Source organism: Piliocolobus tephrosceles, chromosome 5, assembly GCF_002776525.5.
Source record: "Piliocolobus tephrosceles isolate RC106 chromosome 5, ASM277652v3, whole genome shotgun sequence".
Taxonomy (NCBI): Eukaryota; Metazoa; Chordata; class Mammalia; order Primates; family Cercopithecidae; genus Piliocolobus; species Piliocolobus tephrosceles.
In genome coordinates this window covers 47,055,541-47,082,128 of record NC_045438.1, presented here as the reverse complement: position 1 = coordinate 47,082,128, position 26,588 = coordinate 47,055,541, and the positions used below count along the sequence as shown (strand labels likewise).

The 26,588-nt window shown below is 36.0% G+C and overlaps 1 protein-coding gene and 1 pseudogene across 1 annotated transcript in view; both read right to left on the bottom strand.

Moving 5' to 3' along the window:
• ADGB (androglobin) overlaps positions 1 to 26,588 on the bottom strand; it is a 243,507-nt gene that overhangs the window by 180,592 nt on the left and 36,327 nt on the right. Inside the window, exons 2-5 of the mRNA XM_026447399.1 lie at positions 21,220 to 21,382; positions 11,763 to 11,855; positions 3,115 to 3,186; positions 364 to 573 (exon numbers count right to left, since the gene is read on the bottom strand). Of these exons, the coding sequence (XP_026303184.1) occupies positions 364 to 573; positions 3,115 to 3,186; positions 11,763 to 11,855; positions 21,220 to 21,382 (538 nt within the window). The remainder of the gene's footprint in view (positions 1 to 363; positions 574 to 3,114; positions 3,187 to 11,762; positions 11,856 to 21,219; positions 21,383 to 26,588) is intronic.
• On the bottom strand, positions 16,764 to 16,887 carry LOC111528143 (annotated as a pseudogene).

Below are 26,588 nucleotides of genomic sequence, written 5' to 3'. Positions count from 1 at the left end.
CTCTCTCTCTCTCTCTCTCTCTTTTTTTTGGAGTTTCTCTCTTGTTGCCCAGGCTGGAGTGCAATGATGTGACCTTAGCTCACTCAAACTGCCTCCCAGATTCAAGCAATTCTCCCACCTCGGCCTCCGGAGTAGATGGGATTACAGGCACCCACCACCGTACCCAGCTAATTTTTTTGTCTTTTTAGTAGCGACAGCGTTTCACCATGTTGCCCAGGCTGGTTGCGAACTCCTGATCTCAGGTGATCCACCAGCCTTGGCCTCCCAAAGTGCTATGATTACAGGCATGAGCCACCACACCAGGCCAAGTATATTTCAGTACGAAAGACTCATGAGTTTTCATGCACATGAAAATGAACTTACCATCCAGTAAAGTTTCACAACATACTTTCCATAGCTATTGAACAAAGGCATATGACCCTTCACAGCCTTGCACAGAGAGTATATGTGTTCCCAGGGCTTCCAGGGGAGAAGAGGAGGTTCCCCTGAGGTCCCCTTAAAATAGTTGCTCAAAATTCCTCCATTGAAGATCTTCCACAGTGCATAGATTTCACTGATAATCCACCTCATCAGCTAGAGACAAAAAACATTAGTGTTAATTGGTTATTTTTCAGTTGTAAGTACTGCAATTTAGGAAGAAATACAGTAAAAAGAAATCCACTTCCAAGAATAATATCCAATTATACATGTTATGTATTCCATACTTTCATTTCTGATCTACAGAATAAAATTATAGGTCTTGCTTTTGTTTTCGGGAAATACAGTCACAATACAAACTAAAATGTCTCATACTAAACATACTCGTAGCTAAGAAAGCTGTCTGCTGAAGTAAACTGTGGGTGATTTGGCAACGACTTCTATTTGACACTGACATTCATATCAGTGGTGTGTGTGTGTGTGAGAGAGAGAAATCTTCTGATAATTGTGACAAATGAGTGAGCTACTCTTTGGTAAATGTTGAGATATTTGAGAAGGATATTATCTCCTGTATGTCAATAGGACCAATTAGAGAAGGAATGAGATCTGAAAGAATTAAAATGGCGTAGACATGTAAATACACTGTAAATTCCATATGTCATGGGTTGATCTGTAACTGTTGAAATGCTGTAAGTAAAACGTCCACTTGCAGTGTTTTTTAACAGGCAGCAAGACCCGGTGGGTCGATGGACTTCAGAGTGGAAACAGAGACCAAAATTTGAATCCTCTTTCAGATCTTCACAGCCTTCTGCTTTTGGGAAAGTTGCTTCCACCTCATAAGTTGCAGTTCCTCATCTGTAGAATGTAGATAATAGTAGCTATTTTTCAGCATTTTTTTGTGAGGACTAGAAGCAGTATGTAAGAAATCTCTAGGTCACAGTGGGTGTTCAATAAAGTCATTGTTACCTCAGTAGTATCTGATTTTCTGAAATATTCATCTCATGTTTAACTGCCTGGTTTATAAGGAAATTAAATATTTAATATTGGTCTTATAAGATTTATGTTTCTCTTAATTTGAGTTATCTAGGAAATTCTTAATGTTTGGTAAAGTAGAAAAAGACAAAGCAAGTATCCTCCTGTATATCTGGAAATTTTATTGTAGAATATTTTATACTTTCCTTCCCTTGAAAAATGAAAAGCTAAAGTCTAAGTGTGTTTAGGATTCATAAAACAGGTGTATTTTATACTAAAACATAAAATATATTAGAGATAATTTTATACTAATATGTATAACTGGTTGAAGAAATATAACATTTTGATTTTAATATTGGTCAAGATATTGAAGATAAGAAAAAGTATTTCAATCAATATTGACTATGCCTCACTCCTCTGAGTCTTAGGAGAAAACAATTTTTAAAAGTTCTTGTTTCTGATTTAATTAACTTAGAGGAGTGGAACAGGCCTGCTTGTATGGATAAAACCCGACCCAACATGGGGCGGGGAGGTGGGGAGTAGGAGGTGGGGAAATGAGTTCCCACCAGAAGTAGGACAGCTGTATTGCAATCCAAGTACACTCCAATTTCCCTTGTACTATCACATCATACAACATCACCGTACCCGCCCTCTTGATGTGGCATAGGACAAGATGGGCAGCCACTTCATGTCCAATGCTGGTCATATGGATCCCAAGGGGAGAAGCCCAGAGGGAGAGAGTACAGCTACTCTGAGACCGGGGGCAGGAGAACAGAGGCTCACTAAACTCAGGCAAAGAGACTTCATTTTCCTTTTGAATGTTGGTGTGTAAAGTACTGTTACCTTAAGTGAAATAAGCCAAACAAAGACAAACAACTACATGATTTCACATATATGTGGAATCTAAAAATACAAAAGTCTGAGAAACAGACAGAGAAATGGTGGTTACCAGGGTCTGGAAGGAAGGGGATATGGGGAAGATGTTGGTAAGGGGTACAAAATTTTAGTTCTGAAAGATAAGTTATGGAGATCTACTTGCAACAATGCAGCTGTAGTTAACAATATTGTATTGTATACCTGAAATTTGCTCAGAGAATAGATCTTCAGTGTTCTTAACACACATATACACATACACAATAACACACACAATAATATACAATATTAACTGATACACACAATAATAACTGAGTTGATGATTATGTTGATTAGCTTAATTGTGATAAATATTTAACAATGTATATCAAATCATCAAGTTGTATACCTTAAATATATACAATCTTTGGTCAGAAACAGGGGCTGATGCTTGTAATCCCAGCACTTTGGGAGGCCGTGTGGGAGGATTGCTTGAGCCCAGGAGTTCGAGACCAGCCTGGAAAATGTGGTGTGATCTCATCTCTACCAAAAATTTTAAAATTAGCTGGGGGTGATGGCACATCCCTGTAGTCCCAGCTACCAGGAATCTGAGGTGGGAGGATCATTTTTAGCCCAGGAGGTTGAGACTGCACTGATCTGTGTTCATACCACTGCACTCTAGCCTGAGCAACAGAGCAGGACTTTGTCTCAAACACCAACCCCCCATATATATTTTTCAGTAGTATATATGTATATATAATACCAAAACTTAAAGGTGAACAAGGGAGAGTTGAAATCAACTGTCTGGGAATGGTTTAAGTAGGACTGGAAGGAAATTCATGATGAGACTTTAGTTCATATTTCTGTACATACCTCACTGCAGAGTAAATGTTCATTTGGTGAAAATAAGTCAAACATTATTTCGTTTTTCACAACTACCGGAGTCTGAAAAAAATATATATATATATGTATATATTACTTCTTAAGAAAAATAATAAAAAAGTAATTTAATGAAATAGTCTTAATCCATTTATGCCTGAGGTTGCAATTTTTGAATTTTTGCAATCAGACCTTGGCGATGACCTTGAGCAGTAGGATATAAATAACTCCTACATGCTTAGTGTTCCAATAATGGAACACTAGGCATAAATCGGTTGGTACTGGAAATAGGCCAACCTGATTCAACCTGATTGAAGACAATTTTTTCATGAACCAAGGAGTCAGGGATGGTTTGGGGATGATTCAAGCACATTACATTTATTGTGCACTTCATTTCTACTATTATTCCATTGTAATGTATAATGAAATAATTATACAACTCACCATAATGTAGAATCAGTGGGAGCCCTGAGCTTGTTTTCCTGCAATTAGATAGCCCCATCTGGGGGTGACTGGGGACAGTGACAAATCATCAGGCATTAGATTTTCATAAGTGGTGCACAACCTAGATTCCTCACATGCATGCGCAATTCACAATAAGGTTCACACTGCTATGAGAACCTAATGCTGCTGCTGATCTGACAGGAGGCGGAGCTCAGCTGATAATGCAAGTGATGTGGAGCAGCAGTGAGTACAGATGAAGCTTTGCTTGCTCACCCGCCACTCACCTCCTGCTGTGTGGCCCGGTTCCAAACAGGCCACAGATTGGTACTGGTCCATGGACCAGGGTTGGGGACCACTGCTTTAAAATCGAAATTAACCACTGAAACTAAACCTGAAAACTTAGTTAACATCTGATAGCAGGGAAAATATCTTCATCTTGGATGACTAATATTAGCCTAATAGCGTTTCTCCCATTTAATGATTATTGTCTATTTTGTTAGTGTTAGATTTTTGTTTGAGATTGTGATAGCTTTTTAAAATCTAGTTCAAGTTAATATCCTGTTAGATTAAAAAATTATTTTAATGGTCATTATTTAATTAGTACACATCTAAATCAGGTACCAATAAATAATAATAAAGTAAAACTAATAGGGCAATACCAATTGTAACTTTTGAAAAATGAGCTATAATTCATATCAAGTATATATATTTAACATACCAAATTAACATGAAAATGATTTTGATTACAGAATCAGGTTTTTAAGGAAGTTAACACCATCAATTACTTTCACTCATCTATACAAGTAGCATCTTGAAAAGTCAATAAAAAAAGTTAGAAAAAAATTTACCTAAAACTGCCTTAAAGGCGTAAATTGACTCTGCAGATCATAAATTATAAACATAGTTTCTTCTGGCTTGACTGACTGTGATGGAATGCTTCTGAAATGCCCCTATACTTCAGTGATTACCAAAGTTGATAATCTATACATTAATAAGTATTAGATACCTAAAGTTTGCAGTATTAGTCTTGATAGCCTTCTGCTGACAAGTGAAAAGTAGAAATTAAGTTTGTAAAATACAACAAATGTTAAGGCAGAGGTCCCTACAATGGCATTTTCACACTTCTACTGCCTATACCTGTACCTGGGGCAGGATAAATCTCCAGACATCCTAATCTATTCAATATATTCAGTGCTCAAGTGTCTGGGCCACTCGTTTCTAGTTCTCAGAAATAAACAAGTCTGGTAAATTATTCTGTGATCAGAACTTGTTAACCTTCTTGGTTGGAAGGGCTCATGTTTATTCTGCTATCCTAAATTCAGGATTTTAAGGTACTTTATGATAGTGTAATCGAGTAGCTTAGCTTCAAAATGCATTTTTTGAAACTTTTTTTCCTTTATTTCTGTTAGCCATAAAATTGTAAAATTTAGTTTCCCTCCTTTCCTACTAGGCATCCCGATGCACAGTGCTCACTTATCTAATTATGCGCTTGCTTAAAAATCCCAGGGGCTACTTTTGAAATAAACCAGGCATAGAGATCCAGCTGCAGAATTCTCCTGCTTAAGTGGAGTTATGAACAATTAGTCTACCATTATCAGGCCAAAGTCAAGATGATGTCAATGATATCAACCAGACCTGCAGATGGGCAAATATTCAAGATAGCCATTGGAAGAGACTTGCAGACCTGCATCCTCCTGGACATGTTTCGCCTACCAAGTTTTCCCTCTTAAACTCCCTCAATTAACCCCCAAAGCAAAAATTGTCTTTTAAGGGCATAAGCCTGGCCATTCCCCAACTTCTAGCATTTGCATACAGTTACTTTATTTTCACCACATCTTGTTTCTTGTGTTCTGGCCTCTGGGCAGTGAGCAACCAAATTTGAGTCAGTTACTAATTTGGTGCCCTTTGTGAAAAACTGTGTGTTTCAAGTGACTCAGCCTGTATGCCTGGTTTCCAATGAGTGGAGCAATTGCCTGCAGCAGTGTGCCAGGGATTATTTGTTAATGCTACCAGTCAGGGCAGGGGCCACTTGCAAATGCCAGCAGCTCATGGCTAGTTGTCCCCAAACCTGGGACCAGCAGTTACCAAGACTGCCTTTGTCTCAGGGAATTTCCCTTCCCTCCTTTTCATGGCATCAGCTCTTGCTATCACTCTCTGTTGGTGTAAGGAAAGCAACACCTGGGAAGTCAACAGGCTCCAAGAACTGGGTAAGTCAACTGGAATGCACCTGAAAATCCTCTGTCTCTGCCATCTCGTTTCTCTAGCTGTTTGTCCTAGTGTAGGTCATCTGTGCTGCTGTGTTGGCCTCTGTGACATCTGGACTTAATGCAGGACAATTAAACTGTGGTGCTGTCTGCGTTTGAGACAAGGTCTCAGGATATTTCTCCAGTATCATCTTTCAGGGATCAGTTTGGGGCGCTCCATCTGTGTCAGATCCGTTGGTGTTTGTGTCTGTTTAGTCTCACCCCTACTTCTGAGGGTGCTTTGGAATGGTCTCAATCGCACCAGCCAAGACCAGGTCCATCTGATTGTCAGAATGCAGCAAAACAGGCTTCTCCTCACTAGGGAACAAACCCTTTCCAAAATCCTGGCCCCTGATTTTTTGCGGGCACTCAGGAGTATTTATTGTATCTGTGTCAAGCTTTGTGCAGGAAAAAAAACCATGTGAATTATTTTCTAGTCTACCTGAGACTCCAGCTGGTTACACACTGTGGCTTGCTTGTGTGAAAATTTTAAAACTGATGGCAAATTACAGTAAAAAAGAATCAGAGCTCAAATACTTAACCTGCAACTTTAGAGTTAAGTAGCACCTTCTACAGCTCTCTATCTATTTTTCTTTTCTGCCTGTTTTGAATCTGCTGTTATTAAGCTAATGGTGTTGATATAAAACATATGATTTCAAGGTTATTCGGACATTTTATTTTTCTTATATAGTTCATCCAGTTTCAGCTAAAACGTAAACATTGGAAACTCATTTAAAACTGAAGGCAAAAGGATAAAACATGTTTTTAAAAATGAAAACGGCTTTATCCAAAATTTTGGTCCAGAGCTATTACAGGATTACTTACCAGGGCAAACAAAGTTTAGCCACGTGGACAGGTTTCAATTTTCTCAAAAAGAAGATGGATCCAGCTATCTTTTATAGGCCACTGAGTTTTTGATGTTCTCTCATAGCTAGAGTCCTGAGATAAAAACTACTGGGTCTTTGTGTGTGTGCGCACGTGTGTGTGTGTGTGTGTATACATACACACATATACATATACATGTTTAGATATGTTTATGTATATGTACATGTATTATGCTTTTTGTTGTGTCTAACATACTTCCAAACTGGCTTATAAATAAGTATTCATAAAATAAGTCCAAATGCTTTTCAAGTTCAAATGAATCTTTGGCAAATAAAACTTGTTTTAAAATTATTAGTACAATAAAGCCAGAGAAGGTGGCTCACACCTGTAATCTCAACACTATGGGAGGTGAAGGTGGGCAGATCACTTGAATCTAGGATTAAGAGACCAGCCTGAACAACATGGCAAAACTCTATATCTACAAAAAATAGAAAAATTAGCTGGGCATGGTGGTGTGTGTCTATGGTCCCAGCAACTTGGGAGGCTAAGGTGGAAGGACCACCTGAGCCCAGGAGGTTGAGGCTGTCATGAGCTATGATCATTCCACTGCCCTCCAGCCTGGGCAAGAGTGAGATACTGTCTCAAAAAAAATTAGTAAGATAAAACTAAAAATGTCTTCAGAATCATCAGCATACATTTTTGTCTAGATATGTTTTATGTTTGCCTCTGCTAGCTATTTTAAGGTGTCAGAGTTTGGCACAAAGATTGTGAGACTATCAACCCAGCCAAAAACAAAACAATCTTTGTTTGTGTGACTTTTTTTTTTTAAACAAATAAGACTAACTTAATAATGTTGTTTCAATAAAAATGACTAAATCTTCTGAGTTATCAGCAAAATGCCTACGTATTTCACTTTAAGATTCTTATTTAGGTGAATAACCAATGTTCACAGACTTGATAAATGGTTAGAAAAAAACTTTAAATGATGACTACCTTTGTTTAATATCTCAGTTTTCAAGACTAATCTATTTTACACTGTTAAAAATAAAAAAAAATGAGTACATAAAAATGAGATAAATGCTTGGAGGAAGATTTTTTGTGTAATTTAAAATCTTAAAATTATTTTGGATGCTCATTGGATATCTGGTCATTTCCAACTATAAAAGGGTTTAATATAAAAAATACATGTTTCTAAAATTTGTAAAATGGTTTCATTTATGAAATGCTAACATCTGATAAACAGTTAAGGATTTCTTGCTGCTTAGGTTTTCATGAAAATTTAACATTACTAAAAATATAAATTTTTGTTAATATATAATTCCATAAATTGTGTTCTTATTTTAAAATAATTTTACATAATTTAAGGGTTATTTACAAGTTTTTTATTTAAAAAGGTGCCTTACATAGTTTGGCTCTGTGTCCCCATCCAAATCTAATATTGAATTGTAATTTCAAATGTTGGCGGAGGAGCACAGTGGGAAGGTGATTGGATCATGGGGGCAGATTTTTTCCTTGCTGCTCTCCTGATCATGAGGGAGTTCTCATGAAATTTGATGGTTTGAAAGCTTATGCACTTCCCCCTTACTGTCCCTCTCTCCTGTCACCATGTGAAGAAGTGCTTTCTTCCCCTTCACTTTCTGCCATGATTGTAAGTTTCCTGAGGCCTACCCAGCCATGCCTCCTATACAGCCTATGGAACTGTGAATCAATTAAACCTCTTTTCTCCATAAATTGCCCAGTCTCAGGTATGTCTTTATAGTAGTGTGAGAATGGACTAATACAGTGGCTGGACACAGTGGCTAATGTTCGTAATCCTAGCACTTTGGGAGGTCAAGACAGGAGAATCACTGGAGTACAGGAGTTCAAGACCAGCCTGGGCAACATAGTGAGATCCTATCTCTGAAAGTAAAATAAAGTAAAAAAAAAAAAAAAAAAAAAAAGTAAATAAAAGAGAGATATTTATATAAATATGAAAATATATTTTTGGTTAAAAAAGGTTATAAAAAATAATTTTATGTAAAAAACTTAGATGGTAAACTTTTGGTCTAAAATAAAATGACTTATTATTTAAAACAGAAAACCACATAAAACAAGAAAGTCCAAACATGTCATATATGGTCTGTGTAAGTTGTGACAATGTACATAAATTATTTTCTAGAGTCTTTCTAAAATTGGACCCCTATGTTAAAAAAAAGGTTTTCTTAAAGTATTTATTTGCACTCAATAAAATTACTATAAGTTTTTATTTAAATTCTATTATTTATTTTAAAACCTTATCAGAATCATATCTCAAAAATTCAACTTTGTTGTTTGTTTTGTGCTTTCAACTCTTTCTCCCTTTCAGAAAGACTGAGATGATAACTTTCTCCTTCAGCTTTTTCATCAGATCCTGTAACTTTTTTCATCTGGTTCTAGTTGTTGTTGTGGCCTGATGCTAAAATGTTTTATCTTAAAAATAAAAGAAATGTAATACAATAAAGTATAAAGTAAATGCAATGTTTTCCAAAACTATAACTTGATTCTGTACTCTTGGGTTTTTAAATATGTCTAAATTTTTCAATGAAATCACAAAACTTCTCATGCAGTTACTAAAAATTGTGTATTCCCCTACTATACTCATAACCTTGAACACACTTTTCCTGTGTCTGATTCAATTCAAGTTTTTTTTTTTTTTCATCACGTTTGACTTCCAGGTTATCTAAATGGGTTTTCCATTAGGAAAATCAATCACACTACAAAAGATTTCTCTTTGCCTTTTGGGCAACTGGCTTTAAAAAAATAAGATTTTATATTTTACCAAGATAATTCCTATATTATTATTATTATTAGATTTTTGATGCATAAAACCCTGCGATTAAAAAGAGTTAAAGTTTTTACATTCATGTAACCTTTTATATTGCCTTTAAAGTCTTTTAACTATCAGGCCCATGATTCTGTTATTGTTTGTTTGTTTTTGAGACAGGGTCTTGCTCTGTCACTTGGGCTGGAGTGCAGTGGTCCAATCTCAGTTCACTGAAAACTCTGCCTCCCAGGTTCGAGTGATTCTTGTGCCTCAGCCTCCGGGGTAGCTGGGATTATAGACATGCATTACCACACCTGGATAATTTTCATATTTTTAGCAGAGATGTAATTTCACCATGTTGGCCAAACTGGTCTCAATGAACCACCCACTTCAGCCTCCCAAAGTGCTCAAAGTGCTGGGATTACATGAATGAGCCACCATAGCCAGCGTGTGATTCTGTTTTGATCAAATGTTTTGAGCCCTTTAACATCTTTGACAAATGTCATCAGAAGTTAATTTTTTCTAAATTAAGTCTCAGATTTGTTGCTGAAACTTATCAAAAGTATAAAAATTAATCACTACAAGGTTGTAAAATATTTTTACAATTTCCAGTCAAGTCATGGACTACAATCAATACCTTCACCCCACTGAAAGATTTCTTATCAGGTGCTATTAACTAATCCTTCTGCTGTTAAGTTACAGAGCCTTGCCTCCTGGGCACACAGATGTCTAAACAGCTGATAGCTCAATGCATAAAACTTAAAGACAGGTCAATTTGGTACCCTTGCTTTTTGACTTTAATTTTGGGCTCTTATATTACTTAAAAGGGCTTTAATAATTAATAAACACCTACCCACCTCCATTCCTATCTTGCCTAAAATGGGTAATTGGCTGTAAGTCTTTTGACTCTAAGTCTCTTGGCCAGAGGGGTGCCACCAAGGAACATGATGGCCTGGCACAGGTAGTCACACCAGCCTGACATTAATATGAACCAAAATAAAACCTTGACCATTGATACTGCCTCTGGCATATCTTGCCCAAAAAGGAAAGGGGGAATATATACTAAAAAGTAAAATCCTAAGGCTTCCCCAACTTACTGGGCAGACCCACTTCCTTGACCAAGGGAACCTCAGGAAAAAGACTTTTATGTTTATACAAATTTACAACAGCATCATCTCGTGCAATTCATACCTGTTATTTGTATGAAATATAAACTATGTACTTATATTGAGCAGAGACTGAATATTGTTAGTAACACATTAATATTAAGTACATTATATTAATATCACAGAATTTATATTCTTCATGTCAAAGTTATCTAATACTGTAAGTAACTTAAAAGCGTGGTTCATATATATTTTATTTTATTTCAAACATCTTATAAGTAGGCATTCAAAAAATACTCTGGCAGATTGAATATTATTTTTGCATTTTAGTGAATCTTTGAATTTAGATTCATCTGATTTACTCAACTAGTAAGAGTACTTGAAAAATATGGTGGATATATTATATTTTCTTGAATTAGTAGCAGTTCTAATGAGGCTAAAACTTTTAGGAATAAAATAAATTTTATATATATACATAATTTTAATGGATTCCACAAATGTACAGAACAATCAGGTTTATTACCATCATTTGACTACTTCTAAATCATTTAGCCCACTGGTTTCCTATGAATTAAGTGAAAATAATAGCAGATTCAAGAAAGGATAAAGGCATTAGTGGTAATTTAACCCTTGGAAAATCTAAATATATTCAAACTAACATAGCTGTTATGAAGATAGACCAGTGTGTCTAAAGATTTAATCTTTATAAGTGCTATTTAAAAATGAAAGTTTATTGAGTGATGTTCCAGTCAGTATGATTCAAGTGGTTGGGTGTGAGATCCAGAAATAAATGTGTTCTCTGGAAAATGCTTCTAGAATCCCTGAAATAGAGATATCTAAGTGCAAAACTCTTGGACCAGAAAATTAATGCTAATAAACACAGGAGAAAACAGATCTCCATGCTATGAATGTTCATGCAAAGAAGCAGAAAGAAGTGTGTCAGTCAGAAATTAAGGAATAACTTCATGCACAACATTTTAAGTGATAATGTAACATTTTGGAGAGAAGAAGAAAAATCAAGGCTCTAAACAAAAATTCAATAATATCTCTGAAACCAGTACAAGAAATATTAAATTATATTGATAAACATTTATTTTTGATTAGTTGCCAAAAAGCAATTACTTTTTTTACTGAATACCACAAGAGAAAATTACCCTAAATCATTATAAAAATGCAATTTTTATAACTAGGATAATACATACACATAGTAAGTATTTTATTTAATAGAAAAAACTTTCTTACCCGACTAAATAAAATATCCTGTGGACGTTTCCAGGAATAAATTTTCAACGATGGTGGTAACTCAATCTTTCCTTCAGGGTCTTCAAAAAAATGCTATATAAAAATAAATTGAGTTTTTTCTCCATATTGTTTTATTAAAATAAAAACAACTGAATTTTAATAAAAAAGAAACAAATTGATTTGGTCAATCAATAAGCCTTTACAGAGCAGTTTGTGTCCTTGTCATAAGAGCTAATTCATGGAGTATTTTAAAAATACTGAATTTAACAATAATGTATATAATTAACATATACTCATTGATTACATGTAATATGCTCATTGATTTTTGAGCTGCATTTTGATTGCATATGAGGTAGCCCAAACAAGCATGAGATGCTTTGGAAAGTAAATTAGATATGGCAGGAAAGCAATTTACGATGGGCCAGACATGGCCACATTCTCCTTTGAAAAATTTTTTTTACCTGAATGGAGAAGATTTAAAAATATTTATTTAATTTTCAACTATTGGAATCATAAACAAGATTATATATAAATAAAACTTGGATGTTTGACCCGATTTTCATTTATCAATTTTAAAAACTAATCTCTTTCCTTTGAGATAATTATAGATTCATATACAGCTGTATGAAATAATACAATGGGTTGTTGTATTCCCTTTACCCAATTTTTCCAAGTGTAACATCTTGTGAAACTGTAAGCAGTATCACAACCAAGATATTGACATAGACGGTCAAGATATAGAACAGTTTTATCACCACAAGTACCATTCCTATGCTTTTTCATAGCCATACCTATGCTCCCACTCCCCATCCCATACCCCATCCCTAACACCTGGCAGCAATCCTCTGATCTCTATTTCTATAATTTTGTCATTATATACTAAATGTCTATATAACATTCAGTAATGTTATATAGATGAAATCACATCATTTGTGGTATAATTGTAAGGAAGTATGAAATCCTTTGGATTTGTTTTGCTTCTGTCAGTATAATTCTCTGGAGATTCATCCAAGTTGTTTCAGGTATCAATAGTTTTTGTTTATTGCTGAGTAATATTTCATGTATAGACATTTGTTTTTTCACCAATTGTTTATTGAAGAGCATCTGGGCTGTTTCCAGGGTTGGGCTATTACCAATAAAGCTGCTGTGAACATCTGCATAACATAAGTTTTCATTTATCTAAGATAAATGCCCAAGAATGCAATTAATTCATTAATTTTTGAACTCTTATTATGGGTCAATTAGTGAGCTCTGGAGAAAGAATAATATCCAAATGCATACTCTCAAATGCTAGCAATCTAGTAAGTTAGAAGTGCTTCAGGCAAGTACTATGTAAGAGTTCTTCTTATAAAACATAACATTAAAATTGCCAGATTATAAATGAAATTGCTTCGGGACTATAAACCATCTGTACAGGAAAAAGAGGAACTAAGCTTCACCTGAGTTAATAAGGACAGGGATAAATAAATACGGTTTTGTGATTTTCATAGTAATCACGTTTTTACCCTAAATCTGGTGTGGCCTGATAAACAGGTTATATTTGAGGGCATTGTGTACAGTTTGAACATTGTAAGTATATATGTTTATCTTAAGATGTAGTTTATTGTCACCTTTAAGATACTGGAATAATCTGAATGAAGACAAAGCATATGTCAACATCCAGGCAAGATTCTCAAAAAGTGAATCATCGAAAAATTGACTGAATTTCCAGGAGCTGTTGCTACACTTCTGGGGTTTCCTCAAGTCATTTCCCCCTCCTTTATTGCAAATATTTAGTTGTTTTAAAGTCCCTTATCTAACAATGCCAAAATCTAAAGTGTTCATGGATCAATTTCTATTATTTGATTTCTCCTCTTGGTTTTCAGTCGCTTGGTTCTGTTTCTTTTCATATCTTGTAATTTTTTTTAAAAAAAAACCTTTTATTTTATAACTGGGGGTACATAAGGAGCTTTGTTCCACAGGTAAACTCATGTCACAGGGGTTTGTTGTACAGATTATTTCATCAGCCAGTTATTAAGCCTACTACCTAATAGTTATCTTTTCTGCTCCTCTCTTTCTTCCCAGCCTCCCTAATCAAGTAGATCCCAGTGTCTGTTGTTTCCTTCTTGGTGTTCATAAGTTCTTATGATTTAGCTCCCACTTAGAAGTGAGAATGTGTGGTATTTGGTTTTTTGTTCCTGCATTAGTTTGCTAAAGATAATACCCTCCAGCTCCATCCATATTCCCACAAAAGACATGATCTTGTTCTTTCTCATGGTTTCATAGTGTATACGTACACATGGTTTATATGTATTCATGGTGTATATGTATCACATTTTCTTTATTCAATCTGTCATTGATGGTTATTTAGGTTGCTTCCATGTTTTTTGCTATTGTGAATAGTGCTGCAATGAACATTCACATGCATGTATCTCTATGGTAGAATGATTTATGTTCCTCTGGGTATATAGCCAGTAATAGGATTGCTGGGTCAAATGGTAGTTCTACTTATACCTCTTTGAGGAATTGACGTAGTGCTTCCTACAATGGTTGAACTATAAGCATTCCTTTTTCTCCACAACCTCACCAGCATCTGTTACTTTTTTTGGCTTTTTTAATAATACAAATTCTGATAGGTGTGAGATGGCATCTCTGATAATAAGTAATATTGAGCTTTTTTCATATGCTTCTTGGCTGCACGTGTGACTTCTTTTGAGAAGTTCAGGTCTGTTCATGTCATTGCCCACTTTTAAATGTGGTTGTTTGTTTTTCTCTTGTAAATGTGTTTAAGTTCCTTATAGATACTGGATATTAGACCTTGGTCAAATGCACAGTTTGAAAATATTTTCTCCTGTTCTGTGGTTTGTCTGTTTACTCTGTTGATAGTTTCTTTTGCTGTGCAGAAGCTCTTAAGTTTAATCAGATCCGCTTGTCAGTTTTTGCTTTTGTTGCAATTGCTTTTGGTGGCTTTGTCAAGAAATCTTTGCCCATTTCTATGTCCAGGATGCTATGGTATTGCCTAGGTTGGTTTTCAGGGTTTTTATAGTTTTAGGTTTTACATTTAAGTCTTTATTCCACCATGAGTTGATTTTTGTGTATGGTGTAAGAACAGGGTCTAGCTTCAATCTTCTGCATATGGCTAGCCAGCTATCTCAGCACTATTTATTGAATGGGGAGTCTTTTCCCCATTGCTTGTTTTTGTCAGCTTTGTCAAAGATCAGATGGTCATAGATGTGTGGCCTTATTTATGGGCTCTCTACTCTGCCTCCTTCTTCTATGTGCCTGTTTTCAAATCAGTACCATGCTGTTTTGGTTACTATAGCCTTGTATAATAGTATAGTTTGAAGTCAGGTTGCGTGATTCCTCTAGCTTCTTCTTCTTCTTTTTTTGTTTTCTTAGGATTGCCTTGACTATTCGGGCTCTTTTTTTGTTTCACATGAACTTTAAAATCGTTTTTTCTAGTTCTGTGAAGAATGTCATTGGTAGTTTGATAGGGACAGCATTGAATCTGTAAATTACTTTGGGCAGTATAGCCTTTTCAATGATATTGATTCTTCCTATCTATGAGCATGGAATGTTTTCCTGTTTGTTTCTGTTAGAGCAGTTTTGTAGTTCTGCTTGTATATTTGTTTCACCTCCCTGGTTAGCTGAATTTCTAGGTATTTTCTTGCTTTTGTGACAATTGTGAATGGCTTGCCTTTCTGATTTGGCTCTCATTTTGTCTATTGTTGGTGTATAGGAATACTAGTGGTTTTTATACATTGAATTTGTATCCAGCAACTTTGCTGAATGATAGCAACATCAGCTACTGGAGCTTTTGGGACAAGACTATGGGGTTTTCTAGATATGGAATTATGTCGTCTTCAAATAGAGATAGTTTAACTTCCTCTCTTCTTGGATGAGCTTTATTTCTTTCTCCTGTCTGATTGCTCTGGCTAGGACTTCCAATACTATGTTAAATAGAACTGGTGAGCAAGGGCATCTTTGTCTTACTGTGGTTTTCAAAGGGGAATGCTTCTGGCTTTTACCCATTCAGTATAATGTTGACTGTGGGTTTGTCATAGACGGTTCTTATTATTTTGAGGTATGATCCTTCAATACCTAGTTTATTAAGAGGTTTTTACATGAAGGGGTGTCAAATTTAATCAAAAGCCTTTTCTTCATCTATTTAGATATTCACGCGGTTTTTGTCTTTAGTTTTGTTTATGTGAAGAATCACGTTTATTGATTTGCATATGTTGAGCCAACCTTGCATCCTGGGTATGAAGAGTACTTGATCCCGGTAGATTAGCTTTGTGATGTGCTGCTGAATTTGATTTGCAAGTATCTTGTTGAGGAATTTTGCATCGATGTTCATCAAGAATATTGAGCTGACGTTTTCATTTTTTTGTTGTGTCTCTGCCAGATTTTGTTATCAAGATGTTGCTGGCCTCATAAAATCACTTTGGGAGGAGTCCCTCCTTCTCAATTTTTTAGAATAGTTTCAGTAGAAATGGTACCAGCTCATCTTTCTACATATGGTAGAATTCAGCTGTTAATCCATCAGGTGCCAGGCTTTTGTTTGGTTGGTAGGCCCCTTATTACTGATTCCATTTCAGAGCTTGTTATCGGATTGTTCAGGAAAACAATATCTTCCTGGCTCTGTCTTAGGAGGGTGTATGTGTCCCGCAATTTATCCATCTCTTCTAGGTTTTGTAGCTTGTGTGCATAGAGGAGTTTGTAGTAGTTTTTGATAGTTGTTTTTATCTCTGTGGGGTCAGTAGTAACATTCTCTTCATCATTTCTAATTGTGTTTATGTGGATTTTCTTTCTTTTCTTTGTTATTAGTGTAGCTAGTGGTCTGTTTTACTAATTTTTTCAAAACAACAGCTCCTGGATTTGTTGATCTTTGAAATTATTTTTCCTGTCTCAATTTCCTTCAGTTTAGCTCTAATTTTCATTATTTCTCGTCTTCTGCTAGCATTGGAATTAATTTGTTCTAGCTTCTCTAATTATTTAAATTGTGAAGTTAGATTATTGATTAAAAATATGGACCTCTTCACAAATTTGTGTGCCATGATTGTGCAGGAGCCATGCTTGTGCAGGGGCCATGCAAATCTTTTCTGTATCATTCCAATTTTAGTATATGCACTGCTGAAGTGAGCACTGTATACTGATTTTGCATCCTGAAACTTTGCTGGAGTTGTTTACCATCTGAAGAAGCTTTTGGTCTGAGACTATGGGGTTTTCTAGATATAGAATCATGTCATCTGCAAACAGGGATAGTTTGACTTCCTCTCTTCCTATTTGGGTGCCCTTTATTCCTTTTTCTTAGTTGATTTCTCTGGCTAGAACTTCCAATACTGTGTTGAATAGGAGTGGTGAGAGAGGGCATCTTTGTCATGCGCCAGTTTTCAAGAGGAATGCTTCCAGCTCTTGCCATTCAGTATAATGTTTGCTGTGGGTTTTTCATAGATGGCTCTTTTTATTTTGAGGTATGTTCCTTCAATACCTAGTTTATTGAGAGTTTTTAACCATTTCCCGCTTGCACCCGAGAATACTCACCAGCAGTGCTTGCAGTTGCAGTGTTTATTCCAAGATAAAACACGTTTGGTATAAGAAATTCTTTTACCACCTCTAAATATCAAAGCACTGAATTCCTACATCCTGTTCAAGAAGGACAATCCTGAGCACATGATTAACCAGGTAAACCTCAGACTCCTGTTGATTAAAAGAATGCTGGAAAAGCATCACACCCCAGGGCAGCAACATCTTCAAGGTCACCCATGTTCTGATGATGCCACACATCTTCACCTGCCTGGAAGACATTTTGCCCAAAAGCCTACTACCAATATCAGGGAAATGAAATGAAATCCAAGTAATCACTGCAAAGTTTGAGGCTTGCACAACAGCAAGGATGGTAATAACATCTGGAGAGAAATACATTGTTTTTTGCAGAACGTGATGCTCCACTTTGTGTTATTCTGTGCTTTGAAATTTATCACATGAAGAAAAGTATTAAATACTGATCATCATATACATTTCTGTTACATTAAGATTAGAGAGAAGTTCTGTTTAGAAATAACTCTAAGAACAGCTTTTTATGTTTTATTTTCACATTGAAAATTAGTCAGATTTGCTTCAGCCTCAAAGAGTATGTTTATGTAAAATTAAATGAATGCAGAAAGTGAGCTGCACTTTTTTGTAAATGGGAAATGGCTTAACATCAAGGGGTGTTGAATTTTATCAAAAGTTGTTTCTGCATCTGTTGAGATAATCATGTGGCTTTTGTCTTTAGTTGTGTTTATGTGATGAATCACATTGATTGATTTGTGTCTGTTGAAGCAACCTTGCATCCTGGGAGTGAAGCCTACTTGATCATGGTGGATTAGCTTTTTGGTGTGCTGCTGGATTTGGTTGGCAAGTATTTTGTTGAGGATTTTTACATCGATGTCCAGCAAGGATACTGGCTTGAAGTTTTTTGTTGTTGTTGTGTCTCTGTCATGTTTTGTTACCAGGATGACAATGTTCTCACGGAATGAGTTGGGGAGGAGTATCTCCTTCTCAATTTTTTGGAATAGTTTCTGTAAGAATGGTAGCAGCTTGTCTTTGTACATCTGGTAGAATTCACATGCTTAGTAAGTTTTGATGAATGATATACACTGAGTATAAAAATTAATATGGGCTCTAGATAATGATGTCTTCTTCTAGAGAGGAGAATTTTACTTCCTTTTGGCAGGCAGAGTACAAGATGTACCTGACTCAGTCAACACTGGGTTTCAGGATTTGGTAGGGCTGGTGTAAATTTGATTTGCCCTTACTTCATGCAGAATGCTTAGCTGGTCTGGTGCACTGTCTAAAAAACCTGGAGTGTTTATCAGGGTCCCTTTACCTTGATGTTCCTAAATTTATCTCCAAAGCACCATTAAATCGTTTTTTACTTCAACTTCGAGCTGCTGCTGTTTACTCATTTGCTCCATAGCTTTTCCTTCATACATAGTTTAGGAGTTGAGTAAATATCTTGAAATAAAATTATATGCAAAATTTTCAGATCGCTTCTCTGCCATTAGTCCTGGGGTTTTGGTTCAAGTTTGGATTGCTTTAGCAGTCCTAGGCAATATCCTCTGTCTCTCCAGCTCAAGAAACTGACACAGGTCCCAGGACACTACTTTGTGCTTGATCCCTAATCTTCGTGTCTTGAATTAATAAATGTACTTGAGAGAGGAATAAATAAATAAAAAAAGAACAAGGTGAATGTGGAACTGACCTTGTTGTGGTTCCCTTTTCCCCAGGATTTGGGCCTCCCTCATTAAGAATTTAAGGGTAATCTTTCTACACTATTTTCCTTTAGCTGTGTCCCTTATAATGACCTTACAGTACCACATAATATATTCACAATTTGATACACCCATCACATCCTTTAGTTCTCATCCCTTAGCTAAAGAAGTGAGACCTTTCTCTGGACTTAGAGGGAAGGGTGAATTCATCTGAGGCTGATTTCCTGATGACTAGCCTCACATCTAGGGAAGTGGCCTTCTGCAAAACTCCAAGGATACTTGCTATAGTTGGATGCTTAAGGAAATTAATCTTAGTAAAATATGGATGCTGCAAATCAGGGCTAAGAGCTACCATGCAACTGTTTCATGCAGATGCAATCACAAGGCTTGGACACTGTCCACCACTCACTCCAGTGGAGGAACTGCTGCTTCATGAGCCATGGGTGAGATTGTGACAGGCTGGAAGTGGAAAGTAAGGTTCTATTCTAGATTTTACCACTTTACATTTTGGTTTGACCTGGTGCTCTCCTACTTTTGAAAGCTAAAGTGACAGAACAGGATGTTGGTTAAGGTTCTCAATTGTCACATTCTAATGGATAGGCCCTGTTCACAGCAAGAGTTGGCCTAGTGCTTTTTTAAACTATGTAGTTTTATAAAGCTCCTTAGTACAAGGGCCACAGTATCTACTTTAGGGTCCAATGTCAGGCAGCCTCATTTGCATATGCTGCCCCGAAATGAAATAGACATCAGGTGACCAACACACTGAAATCACACTTGCTAGCGATCCAGTATCTCTGATTTTCCTCCAATAAATGTTCATCCAATAGACTTGCCCTTGGTTTAATAACTCTGATAAATCCCAGTATTTGACCCCCAACCTTCCAGGGATTTGCAAAAACTTTTTCAGTCATGTGATGAAGGAATGCTTGCTCTCCAAGCTCCCTAAAATGTTATTTTTATATCCTATTTCAAAAATTTCAAGTACTTTTGCCTTTCCCTGTCTGTAGTTTCTCCAGGCTTCGGAGTGACTCATCTCTAGAACTTTTCCAGAGTTCAACTGCTCAACTGAGGATTTGCACACTCTATCCTTCTGATGTAAATTCTGAAGGCTAAACACACACACACCCGCACCCACACATACTCCCTCTCTCTCTTTCTCTCTCTCCATAAGTTTTGAATCACTAAAAAAAAAAATACATAGAATATGCCAATTTTCATTTGAACCCAGAGAATTCAAAGCCCACTGCATCTAGAAGTCCCATAATCATTTTAGATGTAGTGCAAAGAATTTATTCCCTTACATGTTGCTAATTTGGAAACTGTTTAGGTGCTAACAGAGTTAACAATACTTTTACTGAATACCTTTTGTTAACAACTTGACCAATATGAATCATGCAATTTGTGATACAGTATTTTGTGAACAAAACATACATGCTAAGATTTACTATTTCAGAACGCCTTATGCAAAATTCAACTAAACCCTTCTGGCACTTACGTTTGTGTCTAGAAATTTATATTGTTTTCCATAAATATTTTTTAAATGAATTGTTGCACCCAATAAGTAGGTCATATTTTAAATGCCAAGTCAGACCCATAGCCTCAACTTTGAAGTCTTTAGAAATAGGGTAAACATTTTTAAATAGGCAAAATAACCTAAAGTAACATAATTGGAAAATGTAGAAATTCTACATTTTAGCGCCAATCTCAGGGACATGCCATGTTTGTGTGACAAAAAGTAAAAGAAGAGCACTTAGGATCTTTATTCACATATCTTGAGGAGATAGTAAGAGGAATACAGTTTTCATCTCCCAGTAACATTTCTTTTGAAAAATTATCTTTCCTATTATCTCCAGGTCACAGCTTACAAGTCCACTGTGGATTTTCATTTTCTAAAGCACTCTTTATAAATGCCTGTTTCCAAACTCTGTCCAAGGTCCACTGGATAACTTGCCTTCTCTCTTAATTTTTCCTTTATTTCATTATGATTCTTTGGTCACATCACTTTCTTCCAGTTTACCCAAATATGATTTACCAAAGCTCAGGACTAAGGCTTGGAAAGACAGAGTGGGAGTGTTGGGAGGTGGGGCCAATAGACAAATAAAAAATTTCCCTTTTGAATGGAGATTGCGGAGAAGAATGAATACCCTCTTATGTTTACAAATCTCATTCCATTATAAAACTAAAAACCAAAATGAAACTTAGTCACATTCACATCTACTTACAAATACAGGGCTTTTTCCTGTTTTGTCCTTTTCTTTTGCACCTTTGCCCGCATCCCACTTTTCTGAATTTATGTCAGCTTCATTCCACTCTGGCCAGATTGGGAATTTGCCCTTCTTTTGTTCAATAGAACCAGGTTGTACATTACTGCCAAAAGGATAGAAACTAGACAGAGACAGAGAGTGGTGGATTAGGTTTAATTAAAATCTCTGAGGTCAAATATTGGATTAACTGCATAACATAAATCTGTCTTCTCAGCTGAGTCATACTAACTACATTTTTAATACAATCATACTTGTGGCTAGGCAGCTTCTACATGTTAAAGTTCTAAAGACTAAAATAACCCCAAAGAGTTTATCACATAAACTAAAGTGGAGTCTTAGTCTCTACTTACTGAAGCAAGAATTTTTAAAAAATGATGTACAGTATTATCAAATATCATAAACACAAACAACATATAGTTGATAAATAGCTATCTTCTCAGACTGATATATAGAATCCTGTCTATGTATCTATCAGTCTACATGCATTTTTTCAAAAATTAAATCATTTTGCATATACTTTTTAAACTGCTTTGTACCACTTATCAGCATATTGTTAATATTTCTCATGTTCTAAATATTTATCTAAATATTAACTTAAGGATTGTACAAGATCCTCTTGTATGAATATACTTCATTTCATTTAACTAAGCTTCTATATTTGGAAATTTGGGGGGGTCAATTTTTAAAATTTTTAAATTTTTCACTTTTATAAACAAGACTATAGTGGTTGTTCTTACTGCAAAATCTTTGCATACATTCACATTATTTTGTTACGATAGATATTAATGAGGAGACTTCCTATTCCAAAGGATATGCATATTTAAGGTTTGTGATAGATTTTGACTAATTTTCTACTGAAAAGTTGGGCTTGTTTCCAACTTTAAATATATGTGTATTACAGTTCCCATATTGCTAAACCTTGAATGCTACTTTTTGTTCATTTTCATGATTTTTAAAGTGCAAAATAGGAATATTATTCAATTTTCAAGTTTTTAACTACTTGTGAGGCTAGAACACTGCCTATAGACCATGGGATAAGCAGTTAAAAAAACCAGACTAAAATATCTATACAGCTTATATTCTAGTGGGTTCTAGATACAAATTAAATATCTTAAATTAGGTAAAATATACAATATACAATAACACATTGCTTATCAATAAGGATACATTCTAAGATATCCATTGTTAGGCAATTTTGTTATTCTTCAAACAATAGAGTGTGCTTATACAGACCTAGTAAGCATACCACACAGTGGATACAGCCTGCAACACAGCTAGGCTATACGGTTCAGTATATTGCTCCTAAGTTATAAACCTCTACAGCTGTTACTGTTCTGAATATTGCAGGTAGCTGTAACACAATAGTAAGCATCTGTGTATCCAAGCACATCTAAACATAGAAAAATACAGTAAAAACATGGCATAAAAGTTAAAACAGAATGGTACACCTGTATAGCACACTTACCATGAGTGGAGCTTGCAGGACGTTGCTGTCAATGAGTCAGTGATTTGAGAGTGACTGTGAAGGCCTGGGACATTACTGTACACTACTGAAGAATTTATTAATATTGTGCACTTAGGGTACATTAAATTTGTAAAAACAACTTCTTTCTTCAATAATAAATTAACCTTAGCTTACTAGATGTCCACTCTCATATATGAGGCTCATCAGTGACCAAAGTGTTGTTATGAGGTGTGTGATTGTATTCAAACATGAAACTCTTAAGGGGTAGTATAACACAGTACAGGCGAACTGATGAGTTAAGGTACTCAATTTTTAAAACAGTGGTTAAGGAAAATTTCTATAGTAAGGTAATATTTTTAAATAATGAAAGAAAGTGAGAGATCAAGCTATGTGACTGTCCATCAAAGAATTCTTCAGATACAGGAAGGAAGGGTATTCCAGATGCAGAGGGCATCCTAGCTTAAGAGTAATATGGATGTCAGTATGCCTTAAGCTGTGTGAGTGGGAGGAAAAGCAATGGAAGTTGATTGCAGAGAGCTACTACATGCGAAGATTGTCAAGGTTACCTAAGCCAGGGGAAGGATCTTTACTCTGAGTGAGATAAGAAGCCAAAGGAGGATTCTGAGCAGGGGTCCAAAATGATATTATTAGAATTTGATGATCATTATTGCTGCTATGTTGAGAAAGACCAAAGGAAGAAGGGATACCATGTAGAAGGCTTTGAATTAAGAGGAGAGAGCTAAGGGGGGCTGGACTGGCTTGGTAACTGAAGAGAAGGCAAGAAATAGATTCTGCGTATACTTTAAGATAGAGAAAGCAGACAGAGTTGATATTTCCTTACAGACAGAAGACAGTGATATGGAGAAAAATTGAGGCAGGGGGCATAAAGCAGCAGTGCACTGATAAATGAGATTTTTGCTTTAGATGCCAAAAACACAGCCTTGAGGATACTGAGTAGGTAATTAGATGTCAGACTCTAAAGTTTGGGAGAAAAATTGGACAACAAGTGAAACTTTGAGAGTAATCAACATCTAGGTGGTATTTAAAGTCTTAAGACTGGATGAAATCATCAAGAAAATAACTACTTAAGGAAGGGGCACACCCAGGGATGCTAACAGCTTGTATAGATTGAGCAAGAACAATTCTAAATGGACCCCGACCACAATGCTGGGTCAGTGTCTTCAAAGCCTCCAACTAAGCCAGACATTTATTCTGTATTTTATGTAGCAGGAGCAGAGATTTAAAGTCCTCAGGGCAAGTCAGGGACCTAGGGCAAAAGGCAGAAATGTCTGGAACTCAGAGTTATTGGTAATTGTTAAGACTACCTACCGAGGAATATAAAAATATTTCAATACTCTAGTAATCAACAGAGTTGTATTTCTGCCCTGGTACTCTATACATGAGGGTCAGAGAGATAAGGAGGAAATAACTGTGAACACTGAGAAAAGAAAGCAGTCACTGAATGTGGTAGACAGAATAACCACCAACTCCTACTTCAAATGCATACATATCTTAGTCCCTGGAAGCTGTGGGTATGTTACCCTCCATGGAAAAAGGGAGCTTGTAGATGTGATTAAGTATCTTGACATGGGGAGATTATGCTGGATTATCTGGGGGTCCCAGTGTAACCCCCAAGAGTGCTCAAAAGTGGAAAAAGGAATCAGAGGAGATTAGAGGGAAAAGTGACTACTGAAGAAAGCAAAAAGGGAAAATTACTGGGTTTGGAAGACAGAGGAAAGTGGCCACAAGCCAAGGAATGTGGTCAAGTTCCAGAAGGTGGAAAAGCAAGGAAGTGGATTTTCTCAGAGATCCTACAGAAAGGAAGGCAGCCCTGCTGAAACATTGTTGGTAGCTCAGTGAGACCCATTTTGGACTTGTGACCTCGAGAATTCCAAATGAATTTATCAATGAAATGTGTGTGTTTTGAAGCCATTAAGTTTGTGATATTTTATTCCAGCAGCCATAAGAAACTAATATACTGAGGTAGGAAAAGCACAGTGGAAGGTGATACCTTGGAAACCAAGTGAAGCTTTTTTTTGTTTTGTTTTGTTAATGAGGACATGAGCAGGAGACCTAAATGCAGCTAACAGATCAAGCATGATAAAGTGAAAACAACTAAATGTTGAATTTAGCAACAAGGAAATGTCTCTCAAATATCACCTCCTGGAGGTGAGGGCTAGAGGAGGACTTTCCTGAACACCCTATTATAGCAAGGCACACTTCTCTGTATCATTTCATATTGCTTCATTTTTATACCACTCAATACTCTCACTAATCCTTTATGTGCTCACTGTGTGCCTCCACAAGTAGGATTTGTAAACTCTACTGTGGTAGGAACATGGGATTTTTTTGTTCGTTTCCTCCATCGCCAGTAACTGGGATGGTACCTGGACAAAGTAATAAATCTATCTCTGTAACATCTATTTATATGAAATGAAACAACGAATGCCTACAATTTACATTTCTGATAATATCTAATTGAAACTCTGTCAAATTTTTATATGTAGTTAGAGATTGACTAGAGGCCTACCGATCCTGTTTCCATTTCTTTTGCAATTTGGCTAGCACTGTTATGTTGTATTCCAGCTTTGGGTTCATAAACATTCTGTGAGATACTTCTCCCTCTCTTCCTGTTCAATGTGTGCCTGAGTCCTATGAGGACACCTTACAAAATGGTTATAACACAAAATGAAAGGAGTGAGGAACTCTTATTCAGCACATGCAAAGCCAGCACTACATACCTGGTCACACTCTGGTATGAATGAGAAATATTCTTTGTAGTATTAAGTCAATGAGATTTGGTTTCTTGATACTATAGCATTGGCTCAAATAAAGAGTGCAATTATACTCTTAGGATTCGGATTTCCTCTTTCATATCTTTAATCATTATAAGCACCTGTGTGCTGTATTACAGATTATTCTTCTATTGTCTTAAACTTTCAATTTTCGATTATCTTGTTTGTTGTGATTTCTGCCAATATTTCGTATATTCTTTAATTATGAGCTTATACTTATCAGGGTTTTCTTCTCCTCCAATCCTCTTCCTCCAAAGCAATCCTGTGTTGCGAAGATGTTCTTCCAATACAACATTGAGTTTTCTTCTGTCAGAAACCCCAAATGAATAAGCCATCTAGGAACCCATAGATGATGTAAAAGCAAGTCACAAACCTACATAAGTCTCAGTGAAAAGTTAGCTTTCTTATAATCTTTCTGTGCTTAGGTGGATTTTCTCATTCATCTCTTTAAAGAGAATTAAACTCTTGGAAAGCCATATTTTCATCTAAGGTTAGAATACTTCCTTTCCTCATTTGGGCACAAGACCATGTCCTGTATATATTGAAACAAAATATTCCAATTTTTTAAGACTGATAGGACTTCCCTCAGAGCCATGGCACTCCGATCTTCGATTTTTCTCTTCACTTCTGGAGCCTGAAGATCCTTATTCTTCTTTTGCTTGTTTGTTTGTTTTTAAGAAGCAGTGTCTCACTATGTTGTCCAGGCTGGTCTGTAAGTCCTGAGCACAAATGATGCTCCTACCTCAACCTCTCAAGTAGCAGGGAGTGCCAACATGCCTGGCTTTTATTCTTTATATACATATTTATAAGTATTTGTATTATTTTCTTTTTTTTTAATGGCCTTAGTATTTTGTCAGGCTGGCCTCTAACTCCTGGGCACAAATGATCCTTCCACCTTGGCCTCCCAAGTATATAGGACTATAAGCATGTGTGATCCTGCCCAGATTTTTCTCTCTTTCTTTCTCCTTCCTTTTTCTTTCTTTCTTTCTTTCTTTCTTTCTTTCTTTCTTTCTTTCTTTCTTTCTTTCTTTCTTTCTTTCTTTCTTTCTCTCTCTCTCTCTCTCTCT